The following is an 18,245-nucleotide window of genomic DNA, read 5'->3' as shown; positions in this document are numbered from 1 at the left end:
TTACTTGGGATTTAAGTTGGCTGAATATAAACGCATGCCACAATTTTCAGATTTTTATTGGTCAAAAAAAGAGAGAGAGAGAGAGAGAGACATTTATCATTTTCCTTCCACTTCACAAGTGTGTGCCCCTTTGTTTTGGTCTATTCTACTTAAAATTCCAATAAAATACATTTACATTTTAGGTTGTAACATGACAAAATGTGGAAAATTGTAAGGGGTGTAAATACTTTTGCAAGGCACTGTATAAATAGAAATACATCATTTAAGTCTTTTTTGATATAAATGAAAGTAGTAAAACAGCAATATTTGTAAATGATTGTTATAAACACTGTTTGATGTCTGAAAAATGGCACATTTTCAAAAAGTTTTAAAAAGCTCTTAGCTAGTGTTAGCTAACTCCATTTACGCACTGCTAAGATTTCTTTATATGCTAATGGGGTTATCTTAGCAGTGTGCACATATAGTTAGCTACCACTAGCTAAGAGCTTACTGTATAAAGAATTTTTATAATAAATGACCATATATTGACATTAAATAAGTAATTCCCTCACAAACATTGTTAAACATTTAACAAGGCATGAAAGTTCATCCTGCTAATCTTTCTATCTTTGCTTTAAGGGGGGTCTGCAATGTGTGTTACAAACTGGTGGGGCTGTTCTATCAGCAGATTGTGAACAATGCTATTTCCTTGTGATCTTTTGCTGGCCAAGTGACATCAGTATTTTAACTATTGGTATGAAACTTTGCATTATGTTACATTGCATTACCAAGAAACCACAAAGTGGCATGCCCTAGGGGTCTTTGAAGCATTACCTTTGATGGTTATAAAGTCGGAGACATCTTTCAAAAACAGCTAATTAAAATCTTCCAGATGAAACCTTCAGCACATTAGTATTTGTATATTAATGTGATTTTTTTATTTAATAATCTCCTTATTCTGAGAGTTTGTAAATCAGGCTAATCTACAACAGCTATTTGTCTCAGTAAGTATCTCAGATTTTGAACAGGCTGGTGACTGGAATACTATAATATAGGAGACTAGAATAGAAATCTGTTTTCGCAGCCTTTATTTAAGAGAACACGTACAAGCCAACAATATATTATTTTTTAGGACTTGAACCTTTCAGATAAGCTGGGAAGAACCCCATTTAATTTATCTGACCGTAAGAACTATAGGCTGCGATCTCCACAGATGGCGCTTTGAAAAGCGCAGGCTGGAGCCGAGCAGCAGTGCATGTTGAGTGTGAGAGACACAGAGAGGTTTACCACAGTCTTCAAAGGGAGGAGGGAAAGGAAGCACGCTTACCCAAAAAAAAAGCACTTGCAGGGTTAAAAAAAGAAAGAAAGTGTTGTAAAATGTCACGGCAAGTCTAATAGATTTATAGAGAAGTCTGGTAGGAGTCAGTAATCACCTGAGTTGTGTGATGTAGCCTGAAAGTTAACTTTTTTTTATAGTGGCGAGGCATAGTTTCACAACAGGACTGAAACCAAGATGAGTTGTTCAATGAGGAGGTGCGATCATGAAACTCAACAGGTAGCAATTACAACTCAAAACAACGAGGCTTAGAAGAACCAACTGGAAAATCCTTCAATGAGTGAGTTTAACTTTATTATACATTATTTAATTTTAATAATTTTTATATATAATTTGGTTATTTTGCTTTTTAAGTGTCCTTTACTTAAGAACCATCACTCTTGCCTAATCAGTACCCACCACACAACTAGAAAGACCACATCTATCTATGCTTTAAAGTTTAAGGTTTAGAACAATAAAAGAAAATCATGACTTTAATTCACCAAATTAAATGTATTGAATGTTCGGAAAGACAATAAGACACATTTGGATGTAACAGGCTTTGTTATTTTTACGTTTCATTACGCAGCCATGCTTTCGTCATCTAACAGTCTGAATTTCTGCTTTTTGGACACAGTTAAGATGTCATACATGATATAACTGCAACTTTAGCAGGAAATACAATGAAACCTAGGATAGTCTGTTGAAGAGTCATTTCCTAGATCGTCTTAATCATTTTGTAACAATGGCATTTTGTACTGATAAAAGGGCAGTTAAAAAATTGCATTGTAGTTCACAGAAAAGCAACAGATTTCATACTAAATTCTTTCAAAAGCTGTTCAAGTGAAGGGCTTCTGTGGGGGGGGGTGAGAGGTTGGTGCGACTGCAAATTGTTGCTAACAAAACCGTAAATAATAAGAAAACATAAGTGTCTCTTCATGCTATTTAATAAACAATGATTTTTAAGCTTTTAGTGACTGAAAAATTTTAATAGTAATTTACCTGATAGCAAAGTACTTTTGGAAAGTTTTACTCTGCAACACGAGTTGAGTCAAACATGGTATGTCTTCATTATTTTTCCTTTTTCTAAAGCCTATTAGTTTTATGCCCTAATTATGCATACTAGACTGGAGGAAAATTGGTCTAGACTATTTACTTCAGTACAAAAATGATAAAAGGTCAAACTCTTTAAACAAAAAAAGGGGGAGGGATATATGCTCAAAAATTTGTGGACACTTGCTCATCACATCCATATGAGAGTCTTCCCCCCCAATTATTGCGACAAAGTTAGAAGCACAAAGTAGTAGACAGTTTTTTTTTATTCTTTAGCATCAAATGTTTCCTACAGTGCAGCAAGCATGACATCGGCCATGTGCACAAAGCGATGAATTAGAACAGTGACTGAGCACCAGGCTTCCTCGCCCCTTCATCAGACCATGACCAGATCGTCTGAATGGGCAAATCCCCACATGCACATTCATTCCAGAAGAATGGATGTTATTATAACAGCAAAGTGGGGGGCTAAATCTAGAACGGGAATCTCTGAAGGCTTTAATTAAAACTTCAACGTATTTTAGTTTTAAATACATAAATCATAAAAAGTAAATGTCCGTAATACACAAAATATTTTCATATGGAAAATAACTTTTTTTTTACTTAACACTGTTTTAAAGTATCTGTAATATTTAGTCATTAAATGCCTGTATGTTGACTAATTTATTTAATAATGAACTCATTTATAATAAGTGATCAACAAACTTATTGGAGCCAATTATGCTAAAAACTAGAATTACTTTGGAATACTGGAATTACTCTAACCTGGCTTAAGCAAAGGAAACAATTAAATATAAGCAGTTATAATTAATAAATTACCAAATATTACCAATAGTGCTCATCATTAAAATCTATACAACAGAGACACGCACAGATACACACAGATGTAGTGGTTGTAGCTTTGACTATACTGTGTAGCATAAAAAGGTCACCACAAATGACATAATTGCACAATTTTTTTTTTTAAAGTTGATTAATTTGATAGATGATAAACCGCAGTGACTGAATGCTTGCTAATTAAAACCAATTTAACTGATGTCACTGGCTAGATAAGAGACATCTACACACAGATTTTGAGATATTCTCAGTTCTATATATATTCTATACTCTAATAAAGAATAAAACCAAAAAATAATCAAACTACACTTAGGCTTAGTGACAACCTACTTCATTCACATATTTTCATTCACATATTTTCCACCCCTGTGTTTTTACTTTCTAAAAATTGTTTTTGTCTTTTACCAAAACGTTGCAATTTCCAGAGAAACAGGATGATTCAGAAAAACCATCCTTCGTAAGCTTAGCAGTACTTCAGATATGGAAAAACTGAAACATTTTCTGTGCGCAATTGATTCATGAAAAACTTTTTTGTTTTGGTTTCCGTACTTCTAGGGAAGCTAATGCTTCCTCTGTCACTGAAACACCACCGGACAAACTGCACGAGTGCACACTAACTGGCCTAGCAGGACTTCCTGAAAAGGTCATGGCCTTACCCAGTTGATCAGATACAATGAAGAGACTGGATGATGAGCCCACAAAGAGTGGGAACAGGTGAGGAACAATATTATTGCATACAGAAGAGTGACTAATCCACCCACAATGGGAATTAATTAACAGAAGTCAGTTGCATTTATAGGAACTGTAATTCATTTCAGTTTTAATTGTATAGCACTCCTTAACAGTAGACAATAGTCACAAAGCAGCTTTAGAAAAAAAAAAAACTGTCTGCAGATTTTTTTAATTCTCAATAAACAAAGAGAATAATGAGAGGAACCAGCTGATCCTCTGGGTGCTGTCGGTTGCAGCGTAGGGCCTCTGTGAAGCGTTCAGTGCTCAAACAGGTCTCTTTCCCTGCTGGACCCCACTTTCTTGTAGGGACAGAATAGACTTTTTGGTCTCCGTTGCAATGCATGAGACTTGGGTGCCCATGAGCCTGTTGCCAGTTTTCTGGTTCTGTGTTGTTCACTTCACCTGAGTGGTCATAATGTTATGGCTGATGGGTATGTCACCCGTGTTTACTGGTATGCTGTATAAAAACACAAAAATCTACAATAGATACACCTCCTGAATAAGGTGCACCTAGAAATCTAAAATTGGTTAGCAATTATAGAAACATTTAACGTAATGAATAGGTAGAAAAAATGTCCAACACGTTTGATCCATAATCTGCATAAAGAAATCAGGGTGATAAAGGATGCTTTAGACCATAGTCTATCTTTACCATTAAGGGCAATTTTTATTAAGATTTTTATTTTGTTATTGCGACGTAAATTACAAGTTATCATTACTGAAATCATTACTATTTTCTGTATAATATGTTATTTTTATAATAATAATTATTATTTTTATTACTGAATTGTTTATAAAAATTATTTTTTATAGCTATTATCCTGTTTAACTGGTCACTTAAATTGATTTTAAACCCGAATAACTTATAGACAATGTTTTTTTTTCCATAGGGAGTTTTTATTTATTTGTTTATTCATTTATTTTTAATTTTTTTTATAGGTGATTTAATAAAAGATGAGGAAACGTTCAAGAATGTATATATATTTTTGTTAATAGTACCCCTGGTTTAGGATTCCGAACTCCAACCTGCATGTCTTTTTTTCATCAAATTCTGCATTTGTGAGTTCTATTTAGCGCTAAATGACGAAGATCACAGGTCATTAATTTTTTTTTCTGTCTTAAGCAACTCTCATCACAGTTGTTCCTCTTTGCAAACCGTTTTTTTTAATGTTTTGCATAGTGCGCTGTCATGACTGTCGAGTTCCAGTAGCAGTGGTGGTTCAGTGGTTAGGGTTCCATGCTAGTCGTCAGACAGACATTATGACCTGACAGAGATTATGATTCAACAGCCCACAACTGCACAGTTCTATCCTCGGAAAGTGGTCTCTGAAAAAAATCTTTTTTGAAATCCTTGTGTTACTTGCACCTACCAGGCACCACCTATGCATAATATTTGCTTCATCAGTTGATCAATTGATCAATTATTATTAATTATCAGTTATTTCTACCTCAGCGGGGGAACAGTCATGGATCTGATATTCAGGGCACAGTTACTCAAGCTTTTGCAAGAATTCATAACAAGAAAGATTTTACCCATTTCCTAGTGTCAGAACAGTTCACTGTAGCTAGCTACTCCACTAACCTATGGGAAAACAGGTTGAAATTGTTAAAATGTGTTCATGTAGCCTGTGTTTCGAAGAATAAATTACCTCTGTGAGCATGTAAATAATGCATTAAAGGCAGATCTTTTGATTTCTTGCGTTTATATTGTTCCTGCAGGACGAGCCTTTCTGACAAGCTCACCAATGGTGACTTAGTGACTCAGAGAAGCCCTGTGGCTTTATTGCAGGGGTTACGGCTGTGTCAGGAGGCGTGGAACCCGGGAAGTCCGTGGGACAGACAGGGAGCCCATGCTGCTCTGTGGGGCAGGCCACCAGGGGTAACGCCGTTATATTTGTACTGTTTTATCCCTACATTCTGAGATGTTTTAAGTCCTGTATGTGCAATTCTAAGCCAAGTTCTTTTGGTTTCTCTAGCTTCCTGGTTTTTTGGGTTATAGTCAAATTCGTTTTGTTACTTCATATCATTTATTAATACACTCATATCCTTATCAGCCTGTTGTTGTCTCTCTCTCGTAATGTAGAAGACAAAAAATCATTAGCACATTTATTTAATTATGCTATTTTATTTACATCTTAAAATAAATACGCTGATGTTATACGCATTTAATCAGCATCTCCTGGCAAATCAATAACACATGACAAATCTCATATATTGCATAGATATAGGTTATTGTTTCGTTAATTGGCATACGCGTTTAATAAAAAATGGTTAACGATAAGCGCAGTCTTAACGCATCATGAATAACTTTACTTGTTTGAAAGATGATAAATGATAACTGTGGTATGTGACTGAGAGGAGAGCAGTGTGCCTTTTATGTTGTTCCTTTTCTATTTGCTTCCTTTTCAATCACAAAATAATTGCAGAAGTAGTAACCGTTAAGCATCAGGCAGGACAATCATCTGCGGGTAAGACACGGCTTCAAATTTGTAAAAAATTTTAAATGGTGTAAATAATTAAATTAGATTTATTATTTAGGTAAATTGCCTTTTCAAATTATTTTTTTACATACCTTAAGCAGAGAGGGGGTTAGTGTTTAAACACAACGTTGCACCCTGGACTCGAGCAACCAGGGAAAATTTTTAACATCACAACTAATTATGTATTTTGATAAAGGTCGAATTAGACAGGATAATTTCTTTTGAATCATTCCGTTTATATATTTAAAAGGGGAATTTTATGTGTTGGTCAAAAGGTGGACAAATCATGTTTCCGTTTCCCATAAGTAGAAGTGCGTATGCCCTCCAGAAAGGTTATATGAATCCCATTAGGTTAGTTTATGTTTTTGTCCAAATCTTGATAACTTTCTTTGTATTCTGATATTAATATTGAGGAATAGATACTGAATCTCAATACATGACAAGAAGTCATACATAACTGACTATTTGAGAATATATTTCTTACACCACCAGTGTGAGTGTAGTCAGTGGCAGCGGTGTGTGGTTTTCCGTTTGAATTCAAGTAACTTCTACAGCTTTCCTCCCTCTCTCTCAGTGGGGTTTTTTTCAGTTTTGCTTTACATGTAGTTCTCTACTGCCGAGCACATCAACTTCCTTTTTGCGTGAGGCAAATCTACACATCTATGTATAGGCTGTGCCTTCTTCTGTGGCTCTCTCTCTTTGCATGTGTATGTAATTTTAGACTTTTGCATTCATGCATAAATTGGAATCAGGTCCAGTTAAAGTAATGAAAAACATAAGCACATTTCTTAGAAATATGTTTACTCGCAAAATGTTTTAAATAATTATTTGATCTAATATTTATGCAATTATGCTGCTGTACGTTGCAAATCCCATAATTTTTTTTACAATTGTATGTACTATACTGCACTATGTAAAGTTTAGTACATACCATAATATACCATAGTTTTACGGTGACATTACCATGGTATGTACCAAAGAACTTATAGAGCACCAGGGTAAGCACTTTGGGACCTCAGTAAGTACCGTGGCAATACTATGTTCTGCACCACCATATTTTGGTAAATGCCATGATACTGATTGGGTACCACAATGGCTAAAAAAAATTAGCAAGTGTGCAATGTGCTTGTACACCTGCTGAACTTAGCCACTGTGGTAACCAAAGTGCAGCAAGTGTGATATGTTAATGCATATTACCGGTATAGTATAGCGCTGGCAGTGCCTAAATTAAATACTTGCTGAACCTTGGTAGCCACTGTGGTAACTAGTGCGTGTCATGATACTCATCAATGTATTGTGTACTAACCTTTGCATGATACCATCAATACATATGCCTGACCTGGACACTTCACTCCAAACAGAGTTTCCTGGTGGTGTCAGATTCTTCTTCTGAGAATAAACTCCTGTGTGTGTCCGTCGATGACCAAAGCAAGAAAATACAAGACTTTACCATCATACAAGCTGGTCCAGGTAAGTAAAGCACGCGTTTACAAGTTTAGATTTTTTCTGGAAAAAGAAATCCTTTCAGTTTCAGTTTCACTTTTACAAAACATGCATTTCTAAGTACACAACAGATTCCAAAAAATTGCAGCTTGTATAAAAGTACAGATTTATTGTCCTCTAACAATAACTCAACATGCAGACCTTATTGTCTAAATAACTGGCAATGAAAATGAGTACACCCTAAGGGAACGTGTCAAAAAAGTGTCCAAAGTATCAATATTTGGTGTGAGTATTGTTATCTAGCACATCGTTAATTCTGGGGGCATGGACTTCACCAGAGCTGCACATGTTGTTGCTGGGATCCTTCATAATGATATCACGGAGCTTCTGGATGTTAGACACATGGCACTTCACCACCTTCTGCTTGAGGACGCCCCCAGGTGCTCAATAGGGTTCAGGTCTGGAGACAAACTTTGCATGGTCAATGACATACAGCTGTTATCGCTTCGGGTGTACTCACTTTTGTTGCCAGCTATTTTGACAATAATGGCTGTATATTGAGTTATTTTCATAGGACAGTAAATCTGTACTGGACACATTGGCTACTCTAAAATATATCCAAGTTTCATTTCTATAGTATTGTCCTTTTTTTTTTTTGATGAAATTAGAGCAAGTGTATGTAGAAAAGCAGTTTAGTCTATACTTCTCTGCCCAGACACTATGTTATCTTTTTCCACTCTTTATAGAACTATTTACTTGCTGTCCACTTTAACAGAAACACAAGTACATCTACATATTCACGCAATAGGTAACCAGTAACCCATTCCTGTGGCATCATCAGAATAGAGAGAAACTGTAATCTCAGCTACTTTGTCAAGTTGGTTGGTGCCAAACTGGCCTGTTTGAGTGTTCCCGAAGCTCCTTAATAATACACACGTATTTAGGGCTGACGCAGAAGATTAAGACAGTCAGTTGTGTAGGTAGAAAAGACCTTGTTGGTGAGAGCAACCAGAGGAGAATGGTTAGAGTGGTTTGACCTGACAGCACATCTGCACCTACTGAACTATCAAATCTTTACTAATGTGGTAAGCACAAAAGGATCTCAGGATGCCCAAAATGTCAAACCTTAAGGCTGAAGACCGCCAGGTTTCACTCCAGTCTTTTACTGTGTTAATTTGATCATGGCATAGATGTTGCGCCGTTCATTTAAAAATAAAATCATTGTCAAAAATGATTTAAAAGACATTGTCGTGTACATTAAATATATATTTTTTATTAACCCCCATTTTGGCACTTTATGGCCCAGTGTTTATATACTATATGATTATACGCTGCATATGTTAAAACAACTGGATAAATATCAGTAATTGCATGAGGTATGTATTTTGTGCATTTGCATTAACTTTTGTTTAACATGCACTTTCATAAATTATTTAGCATGCTACAAACATAAAGTGATATCTCTTTATCTGTCTATCTATGTGTCTGTTTGTGTGGTGATACTCAATCCTGAACTAGAAGTTACTGGCAATCTAGATGACTCCATAAAATCTAAAAATAACAAAACCATGCAAAAACACAAGTAGCTTTGTCAGAAGTGAACGTGAACTCATTTCTAAAGTACCATTATAGTTCAGGGCATGTTATAACAATGTTCCTTTTACAAGACAGTTTTGCTTCTAGTTCTCATACAACCACAATAGCAGTAATTATTTCCTAAGACTTTAGCGCTAGTAACTCTTCCTACTTCCTTGTGCATGAGTCTGTATTCAGCACTAGTCTGTCCGGTTTCTTAAGTTGTTGCGCTGCCTTTCACGTGCAGGCTCTCACCTTTTTCCTTGTTTTTTTTAATTATTCCTTCTCAGCACAGCGCCTGAATACATCTCACCTGGCCTTTTCTGACCTGCTGCAGCTGGTGGTCTTCTACACATTAAGCAGGTAAAGGATATGCAGTTAACTTTTTTTTTTATTCGATCCAGTAAAGTTAGACAGAGTTGCACAGACATGTAATTATTATAATCACAAGGATTAAACGCTCAAGGTGCAAAAAGAAAGACGTGATGATCATGCTCAAACATATTATTATTATTATTATTATTATTATTATTATTATTAATGCATTGATAAATTCCCTGAACCTATGGTTTATTTCTGTCTCTTCCACAGAGATGTGTTGCCATTGTGCTTGTGGGTTCCTTCATGGGTGTGTGGCTTAATCAAACAGCCAGAACATCTTGTTTCACAACTGGGTCCAAGTTAGTTATCTTATACCATCAACCAATAAGATCTCTGTTTCTGTTTTTCTGTTAAAAGGGGGGTGTGCAATGTTTAAAGATGTAATGCACTGGATAAAGTGTTGTAATCATATGGTTTAAAAGAAGTTTAGACTCTTCATGTCAGGTTGAAATCTGCTAATCTCCATCTGGTCTTGTTAATGTTGTCACTGCACAGAACATTACATGTTTCAAAAGTATATATTCTGTATGTGGGTGTGTCTGCGTGCGTGCTTGTGCGTGCTTATGCACATGTGAGTGTGTGTGTCGTGTGCTTGTTGTGTTTATGTCGTGTGTGTGAGCATGCACCCAAATGGAGAGGTAGGGGTGGATTGGGGCGGGGTGATGTGGGGGAGATAGGAAGAACTGACTCCTTTACCCTTGTCGGGCCTCAGAACAAAAGCCTTTTGTTTTGTTTTTTTATTTTGCAGTCTGAAGCTTTTTCAATCTAAATGAGCCTAAAGGTTTCCTTTCGTTTACTGAGATCAAGCTTAGGTTTAGATTTGTGTGTAGATATAGTATTAATAATGAATGTGTTAATAATTATGTCAACAGCAAGCACTCACAAGGATATTAATACAAATTTATGTGCATGATTTTCAGGGGCCTGGCTTTGCCCCTCATCAGATCTGTGGCCAGGCACAATGAGTCCAGGAACACCAGACTCTCAGGAAACTGTAATGTGCACCATACAGGTGAGAATACTATCCAAGTGTACTAAATACAGAAATGTTATTGGTTGCTATAGGCTTTTTTAGTTATCTTAATGGACAATATACTTTAAGAAGCATCCTTTTGTCACTGTTGTCTTCATTCATAAGATCCCTTTTGCTTTACTGCAGCTAACAGCAGCCAATGGTGCACTCTGCTTCATCAATCCTCTGTATCTCCAAGAGCACGGAGATGAATGGCTGACAAATTCCTCAGTCAGCGCAAATCTCATGAATCGCACCTTCACTTCCAAGCGCGACAGGCGGCTGAGTGCAGCAAGAGCTTGGAAAGGGGCGGGGCTTAAGAAACGAACTGAGTCAGTGGACGAATCCTCTGGAAGTTTCGACAACTCAGGTGATACAGAAGTCTTGGCAGGATTCTTTGTGCATTAGAGATATACATTACTACAAATGTCCTGCATTTATTTATCGCACCTTAACATTCAGGCCAACGTTCTTTAGTTCGGTATATCAGCAGCTCCATTTCTGTTAAAGGTTCTTTTTATTAAAGGTTTTTTTTTTTGGTCACTCAGGTCATCTTGTATGATGTGCTTACAAGTCTAGGTAACTAAACTGCGGTTATAACGTTTAAAATGTTTCACAAATTTTACAGCAGTTCTAACGATTAGGGGGGAATTCCCTGGTATTTAAATTCTGTGTAGGATTCACACCTGTGACATCTTGAACATTTCCCTGATGCTGCAATTTGCTTTTTTCTCGATTGTTGTGAAACAGACAGAGTGAAGATGTGAAGAAGAGACACGATTGCAACATTTTCCTTTAAAATTTTGTGAAAGTGTCTTTAAACAGATGCTAAGTAAAACCTTTCTTTGAAGCGAAGAGCGGTGTTTAAATAATTCTGTTTAACAAATATCAGTAGTTCCCCCTTAGCAAATAAATTGAGTACAATTCTGCATAAACCAGAAATTATGACCAACCAAAAAAATAGAAATAGCAGAAACAACTAGTTAAAAAAAATGTCACTTGCTTGATGTCACTTGGTGCTAGCCACATCAGTCTTGTTTAAAAAGCTCTACTTGTTGCATTTGAAAAGCTATACTTGTTGCATTTGATTGTATTGCACCTGGTGCTACCACTGTGCAAAAGCCAAGCATACAGTTTTTGCAAAATTAAATAGGCTTTTCTGTATTTTTCTGTCATTTTGCAGAACAATGCATAGACGCAAAAACTAGTACCTAACATAAAAATGGTGATTATCTTCTTACACCAGATTTTCAAATGCCCTGAAAATAGTTTATTTAATATGCTACCTACATACAGTTTGGACCATGACTGCTCAGGCTCAAAACAGGACAGGAAACAGGAAAGAAAATACTTTCACTTTTATACAGGGTTATCAGATGCCACCAACTAAAAATACTGTCACGCCAACCCCAACCTGGCCATAAGAACGTGGTGGGAGCAAACAAAACAAAACAAAACTCTGAAATGATATTTTAAAAATCATTTAATTTTTTGTTGTTAATAGTAGATTCACTATGGGGAAAAATGAGAAATCACTTTTTGTACTTATGGATCTACAAGTCAAAGTAGTACAAATCTGTAGTACCAAAGTATTTAAAGTAGGAACAAAAATAAAATAGGAAGCAAAGACAAAACCCCTGTATATACAGTGCATCTAAAAAAAATATTGTGAGGGTTTTTAATAAAATTATTAAATACATGTTAAGTAAAATATTTCAAGGCTCTTTTTTATTCCGATAAAAAAAATAAATCTTTAAATATTTCAACATTAAATTTGAATTTGAGTAAATTTTAACAGTATAAATACTGTTTATCTCTCAGTCAGTACAAACATGGAGAAAACTGCTGACTTGACAGTAAATGATAGTTAACACCCTTCACAAGCAGTGTAAGCCACAGAAGCTGTTTACAGGTGACTAAAGATGACTAAAGATGACTAAAGTGAAAAAATGTCAACAAAGGATAACAGCAGGCTTAAGATGATTGTCAAATAAAGCAGGTTTAAGGACTAACAAGGAGTAGAACAATGCTGGAATCAGTGCGTCAAGAGCCACAACATATAGTCATTTTCAAGAAACTACATTTGTAGTTTAAGACCACTTCTGAACCAGAGACAGTGTGGGAAGCCTCTTACCTGGGCTACAATACTGATGAGATGGAGGCTGCTATTAAAGCAACCTGGTCTTCAGTGACACCTCAGCAGTACCACTGACATGCCATGCCGTATTAATGCAGTAATTTAGTAATTCAATTATTGAGTGTATAAATTACTTTTTCTTCAGTATCCTCTTTTGATTGATCTTAGAAAATATTTTAATAATTAAAGGTGCTGAATTAAATATGTTTATGAGCTGTAAGCATAACCATCAAAACTGATGATACAGTTATTAAAATAAAATTTGGTTAGTTTTACATACTGTTTCATTACACTAATGGACATTATTTTTCTGGCAGGATCTCTTGCCCAGAACCCAGTTTCTCCAGTGTCCCAAACTGGAGTAGTCCTGCGCAGAGCAAGCACTTCCAGTACCACAGATCCTCAAAGGAGAATAAGTACAGATTCAATTGGCAGCCCTGTCCCGCAATCCCCGCACCGAGTGTCTTGGGTTGAGGACAAAGTCTGGATGAACCCACCTGCTCCTTTATCCCTGCTCCACCCGCCATGCCTAGAATTTGATTCTCTGTCAATAAGCAGCATAGAAGAAGAGCCTGATCAGGAGCCACCTGCAAGTCACTCCTGTGTGCAAAACTCACCTCGCCTCCCACTGGCTGACAAGGTTAAGAACAGGCTTTCAGCAGTTGGCCAGGCTCTGGGTGGCTTCATTAACCCACAGAAACGTCTGAGCAACCGCGTGCAGGAAATGAGCGAACGTAAGGGTGGTTCCTTTGCAGAAGCTCTACGGGGATTTGTGGACCAGACGCTGAAAACTAGAGCTGTTTGTGGAGTGACAAGTACAGAGATGCTGCAGGAAGTGCGTTCCTCCCTCACAGCTCTGAGGGATATGTTGTATGACTCTGTGGAAATCCAGGTCATCATAGAATCTCTGGGAGATGTACCTGATTTTGAGCTGGGTAAGACGACAACAACTAGAAGATTTAGTTTTAATGGTCCACTTTTACCAACAGGCAAACCTTTTTTACTTTAAAGTGGGTGGCACGGTAGCTTAGTGGTAAGCACTGTCGCCTCGCACCTCCGGCAAAACTTATTGGAATTATTTTTTACTTACCAGTCTAGCATTTTAAAATAATGAAAAGAAACATTCACATGTGACAACCATTATCTTTGAATGTAAGGCCTGCCTTTAGAAATGTATAGAATATTTTAGTCTTTGTGAGCTCTGTTCATTACCAGAACATAAAGAAATAGTATACACATTAAATTAAACATATGTTCATAAGCATAATATACTATCACACATTTCACACAAGTAAACATTGTGAAAGTAATGCATATGACTTGACCTTGGAGCTTAAGAACCAACCAACTAGACAGTTGTTGTCCACACTTCTGGTTCCTTTATCCATCAGAAAAAAGGGGGGAAATAATATTTAGTTTTGTTAAATGAATTCCTGGTTAAAGAAAAATACTACCTGTTTCACACTATTATATTATTACTATTATAACTCTTTATCATCTTCCCTTCCAATCTCCTAAATAGATACCATGCTGGAGCAAGCCTTGCATAAAGTGGCGCTGAAGCCATTGTATTCCCATTTGTACGAGATAATGAAGACGACACGACAGCAGGATGGCAGCCTACAGCGTCTGCAAGCAAACCAGAACATGCTTATGGACCGAAGCCTGGAAGAACTGGAGGGGACGGTGGGTGCGGGTGTGCCTGATGCGGCCATGTTGGAGAAGATCCAGCAGCGCTGGGCAACCATGCACCAACAATACTCACCCCAAAAGAAGGTGGAAATGCTGCTTAAAGTCTGCAAAAACATTTACCACAGCATGACTGTCAATGCCAAGCCTGGTGAGTGCAGTAGAGACTATATCAGAAATCAAGTATACTAATATGCTGTTTTATTAATTACAATCACCGCTGACCAGGTGAGTGTATGTGTTTGTCTGCTGATGTCACTGTTTTCTGTCAGGTGTGGTTTTCGGAGCGGATGACTTCCTGCCCTGTCTGACGTGGGTATTACTGCGCAGCGATGTTGTTACTTTGCAGATAGACACGGACTACATGATGGAGCTACTGGATCCTTCTCAGTTACAGGGAGAAGGTAGGAGGGCATACTGTGACTGTGCTTAAAGACTAGTTTTAAGCAAACCCTTGATGACTTTCTAATTTGGGAAGTTCCTATCACCATTTTATAATATGTTTATAAATAGTATGTAAAAAAAAAAAAAAGGACAAATTGTATGTACAGTAACTGTAGTAGTAATTCAGTAGTACATGGATGTAGCGAATATGTAAAGTTGTGGAGAAAAAGGACCAAGGGCAAGTGCTACATCAGCAAAGGAAGAAGGAAGGAAGAAAGAAAGAAAAAAGGGAAGAAAGAAAGAAAGAAAAAAGAAAGAAAGAAAGAAAGATATTAATCACAATATGATTTGGGTTGCCAAGGTTGTGTTTTTTTTACACATTTGGCTAGTTTGGGAACAACAACCAAGGTGGCCCCCAACACAGGTCCCTCTGCATCCCTTGTTCACAATCTTTTTTTTTAATCTAAGATAGTCCCACTGCAACTGCATCGAAAACAGATTAACAAATGCATTTTTTAAAAATAAAATACTATTTTTATAAGGTATATGATTTTTTACATAAAAAATTTACTTTATTGTCCATTTACTTGGAAGACCTGTCATTGGTTGTCATCAGTTACCTTGGTTTTCCAGCAGGATCTTTGATTGAAGTCGATCTCATTTGTTTAACTAAAGTAGAAGATATTAAAAGATAATAGGGGGTATAGATCTATAGAGTTACAGAAATAATAAGACAGAATGTTTTTATTTGACATGACTTTGTCTTCCTCTTATCATTCGTCCCAGTATTTCTCTTACTTTTCACTGAGGATAGGTAATATTACCTATCTGCAAAAGCAGTGACTTTTTGCTGCTCTTTAACAATGTTAACAATAATATTATTGTTGTCAGTACCCGCCAGCACCATAAATTATCTTTGGCGGAGTATCCAAAATTTTTAGAAAGTTTTCACTTTCCTCCCACTCCTACCTCTTTTCAGATCCTCTTGCTTAACTCTGCTTCAGTTTTGCAGTTTCACACCAACTCTCTGACTCATCAGTCTCTGTTTACACATCGATCACTTCTGCACATGCCCTTATGGAATAGTCCATTGTGTGGACTGTTAGTCATGAATTTAAAGCATTCCGATGACATTTTAGCTTTGGAATTAGTTTTTTGAATTACATGATTAATTAACGAAGAGGTAAAAATAACCATACCACTATTAGGTGATCCTGTGGCCCCTGGTAGATCGGGACCTAAGGCAACTTCAGATTTTTGCCCCTGGTTGCGGGTGTAAAAAAGCAAGTTCTAAAATTATTCAGGCTCCTGATTGTTTTAAAGCAGGTTAAAATTCACTCCGATCACATTTCGCAAAAATATAGGCTGTGGGAACAAATGGAACATGTAAATTCAGTTAATCTATGATGTGCAGAGTTTTCTGTCATGAGATATATTGCAAAGATGGAGTGAGGAAAAGGAAGGATATACCCTCCAGATGTTAGTGCATTATGGTAAACCTGTTTCTGACATAAAGACTAAGAAAAAATAAATAAATAAATAAAGCATTTATCTCATTTTCAATTTCTAAACTATTGGGGCTAAACTATTGAGATGTAGTTGGGGTGGAATTTTCGCTGAGCCATTACAACCCTGATCAGGTTGTTGACCTTTATACCAGCCACTGTTTTTTTCTTTTTTTTTCTTTTTTTTACATTTACATTTACATTTGGGCATTTGGCAGACGCTCTTATCCAGAGCGACTTACATTTTTTTTTTTTTTTTTTTATCTCATTACACATCTGAGCAGTTGAGGGTTAAGGGCCTTGCTCAAGGGCCTTTTTTATTAGTTGTACTATATTACATGGATTTAGTCATACCATACAAGAAATAATATTTAATATGTACAATATACATCAGTCGGATATAACATTACGACCACTTACAGGCAGGGTGAACAACATTAATCAGCAAACTGGTGGGAGGACCATGTGCACCTAAGGCTTACTCATGCTCACAAAGAGCAAACGGGACCCCATCCAGTCTGATCCCAAATCTAGCCTCCAAACTCCCCAAATCCTAATCCGATCCAGCACCCAATCCAAACAACGGAAACCCCATACCATAACCCACAGCACCCAAAGAATCCACTGCCAATGTCCTGGGGGCAGACACCAAAACCAGGAAATGCAGAGCCATGCCTCAAGGGGTAAGACCTGCTTAGACCTGGTTAGACCTGCCCCCCTACCCAAAATCCAGGGGGAGGACTTAATGTTATAGCTGATAGGTGAATCTGTGGTAACCATCCTGCAACTCTCCCCTTATATAACCCCTTGACCATGGAACTTTTCTGGTAATTTGTCTGAATCTATCTCTCCTGCTCTAGGTGGATATTACCTGACATCCCTCTACGCCTCCTTGTTTTACATTAGCAGCTTCCGATCTCGTTTGGCGACACGTCAGCTGAGTGCTGAAGCCCAGAAGTCCCTCAGCCAATGGCATCGCAGACGCACGCTCCACTGCAACCAATCACGGCGCAGCAGGAATCGCAGGACCATCAGGAGACACAAAAGTGGCGAAAGAGCCAATGAGGACTCAGATGAGATGAACACAAGTGCATCCAAAGAGAGAGACAGAGACTTAACTTATGCTGGTAATGTGACAGAGACACTGCAGGAAAAGAATGAGGAGCAATATAGAGCATCCGAGGATTAATAGCAACAAAAAAAAAACACCTCTGAGGCTGGGTATTAGCAGAATAATATTAACATTAAAACTGCCTTGCACTTTTGCCTTATGTTTATGAAAACTGTACAGAAATGTAAACAATTCCCCTGTGCCAAACTACACAATTATTGGTCTTGGGTTTCTTCTTTTTTTTTTTTTTTTTACACCATTTATGAGGCCTTAATGCAACCATTTCATGAAGCCTACAGACCATGAACTGTATAAGATATGGAAATGTGTCTTAAATGTCTTAATTTAATTTGTAGCAAAATTAGAGTCAGAACTAATTAAAAAGCTGATTAAAAAAGCGGAATAAACCAAGCACAATCGATTACATCTTTCCATCTACCGCCATCTACATTTGATATCAGTCTTCAGCAGCACAGGGTACAGGCAGTTGATTTTGCCATAATGCCATCACAGCATTTACATCCATGCACTTGACCATGGCAGTACAGAGGAGGACCACATGACTAAAGTAACTGCCAAGTATATCAGTCTGTGCAATTAAAACCATGCCTA

The 18,245-nt window shown here is 37.0% G+C and overlaps 1 protein-coding gene across 1 annotated transcript; it reads left to right on the top strand.

Moving 5' to 3' along the window:
• Window positions 1-1,278: 1,278 nt before the first annotated feature.
• rinl (Ras and Rab interactor-like) lies at window positions 1,279-17,963 on the top strand. The gene is made up of 12 exons (XM_053487290.1): window positions 1,279-1,595; window positions 3,740-3,898; window positions 5,636-5,795; window positions 7,758-7,866; window positions 9,705-9,777; window positions 10,006-10,094; window positions 10,716-10,807; window positions 10,955-11,177; window positions 13,262-13,879; window positions 14,467-14,784; window positions 14,906-15,037; window positions 17,383-17,963. The coding sequence occupies exons 2-12, from the start codon at window positions 3,858-3,860 to the stop codon at window positions 17,709-17,711; spliced, it is 2,184 nt and encodes a 727-aa protein (XP_053343265.1). The 5' UTR covers window positions 1,279-1,595; window positions 3,740-3,857; the 3' UTR covers window positions 17,712-17,963.
• The last annotated feature ends 282 nt before the right edge of the window (window positions 17,964-18,245 follow it).

Source organism: Clarias gariepinus, chromosome 25 (genome assembly GCF_024256425.1).
Source record: "Clarias gariepinus isolate MV-2021 ecotype Netherlands chromosome 25, CGAR_prim_01v2, whole genome shotgun sequence".
In the NCBI taxonomy this organism is placed as follows: Eukaryota; Metazoa; Chordata; class Actinopteri; order Siluriformes; family Clariidae; genus Clarias; species Clarias gariepinus.
The sequence above is the reverse complement of the archived record's forward strand: the minus strand, read 5'-3'. Positions and strand labels throughout refer to the sequence as shown.

Excerpts from the sequence above, each read along its gene's own strand:
- rinl (XM_053487290.1), top strand. The coding sequence starts at position 3,858 with ATGAAGAGACTGGATGATGAGCCCACAAAGAGTGGGAACAG. Across the intron at positions 10,095-10,715 it reads TGTTTCACAACTGGGTCCAA|GGGCCTGGCTTTGCCCCTCA; the intron begins GTTAGTTATCTT and ends CATGATTTTCAG. Across the intron at positions 14,785-14,905 it reads GACTGTCAATGCCAAGCCTG|GTGTGGTTTTCGGAGCGGAT; the intron begins GTGAGTGCAGTA and ends GTTTTCTGTCAG.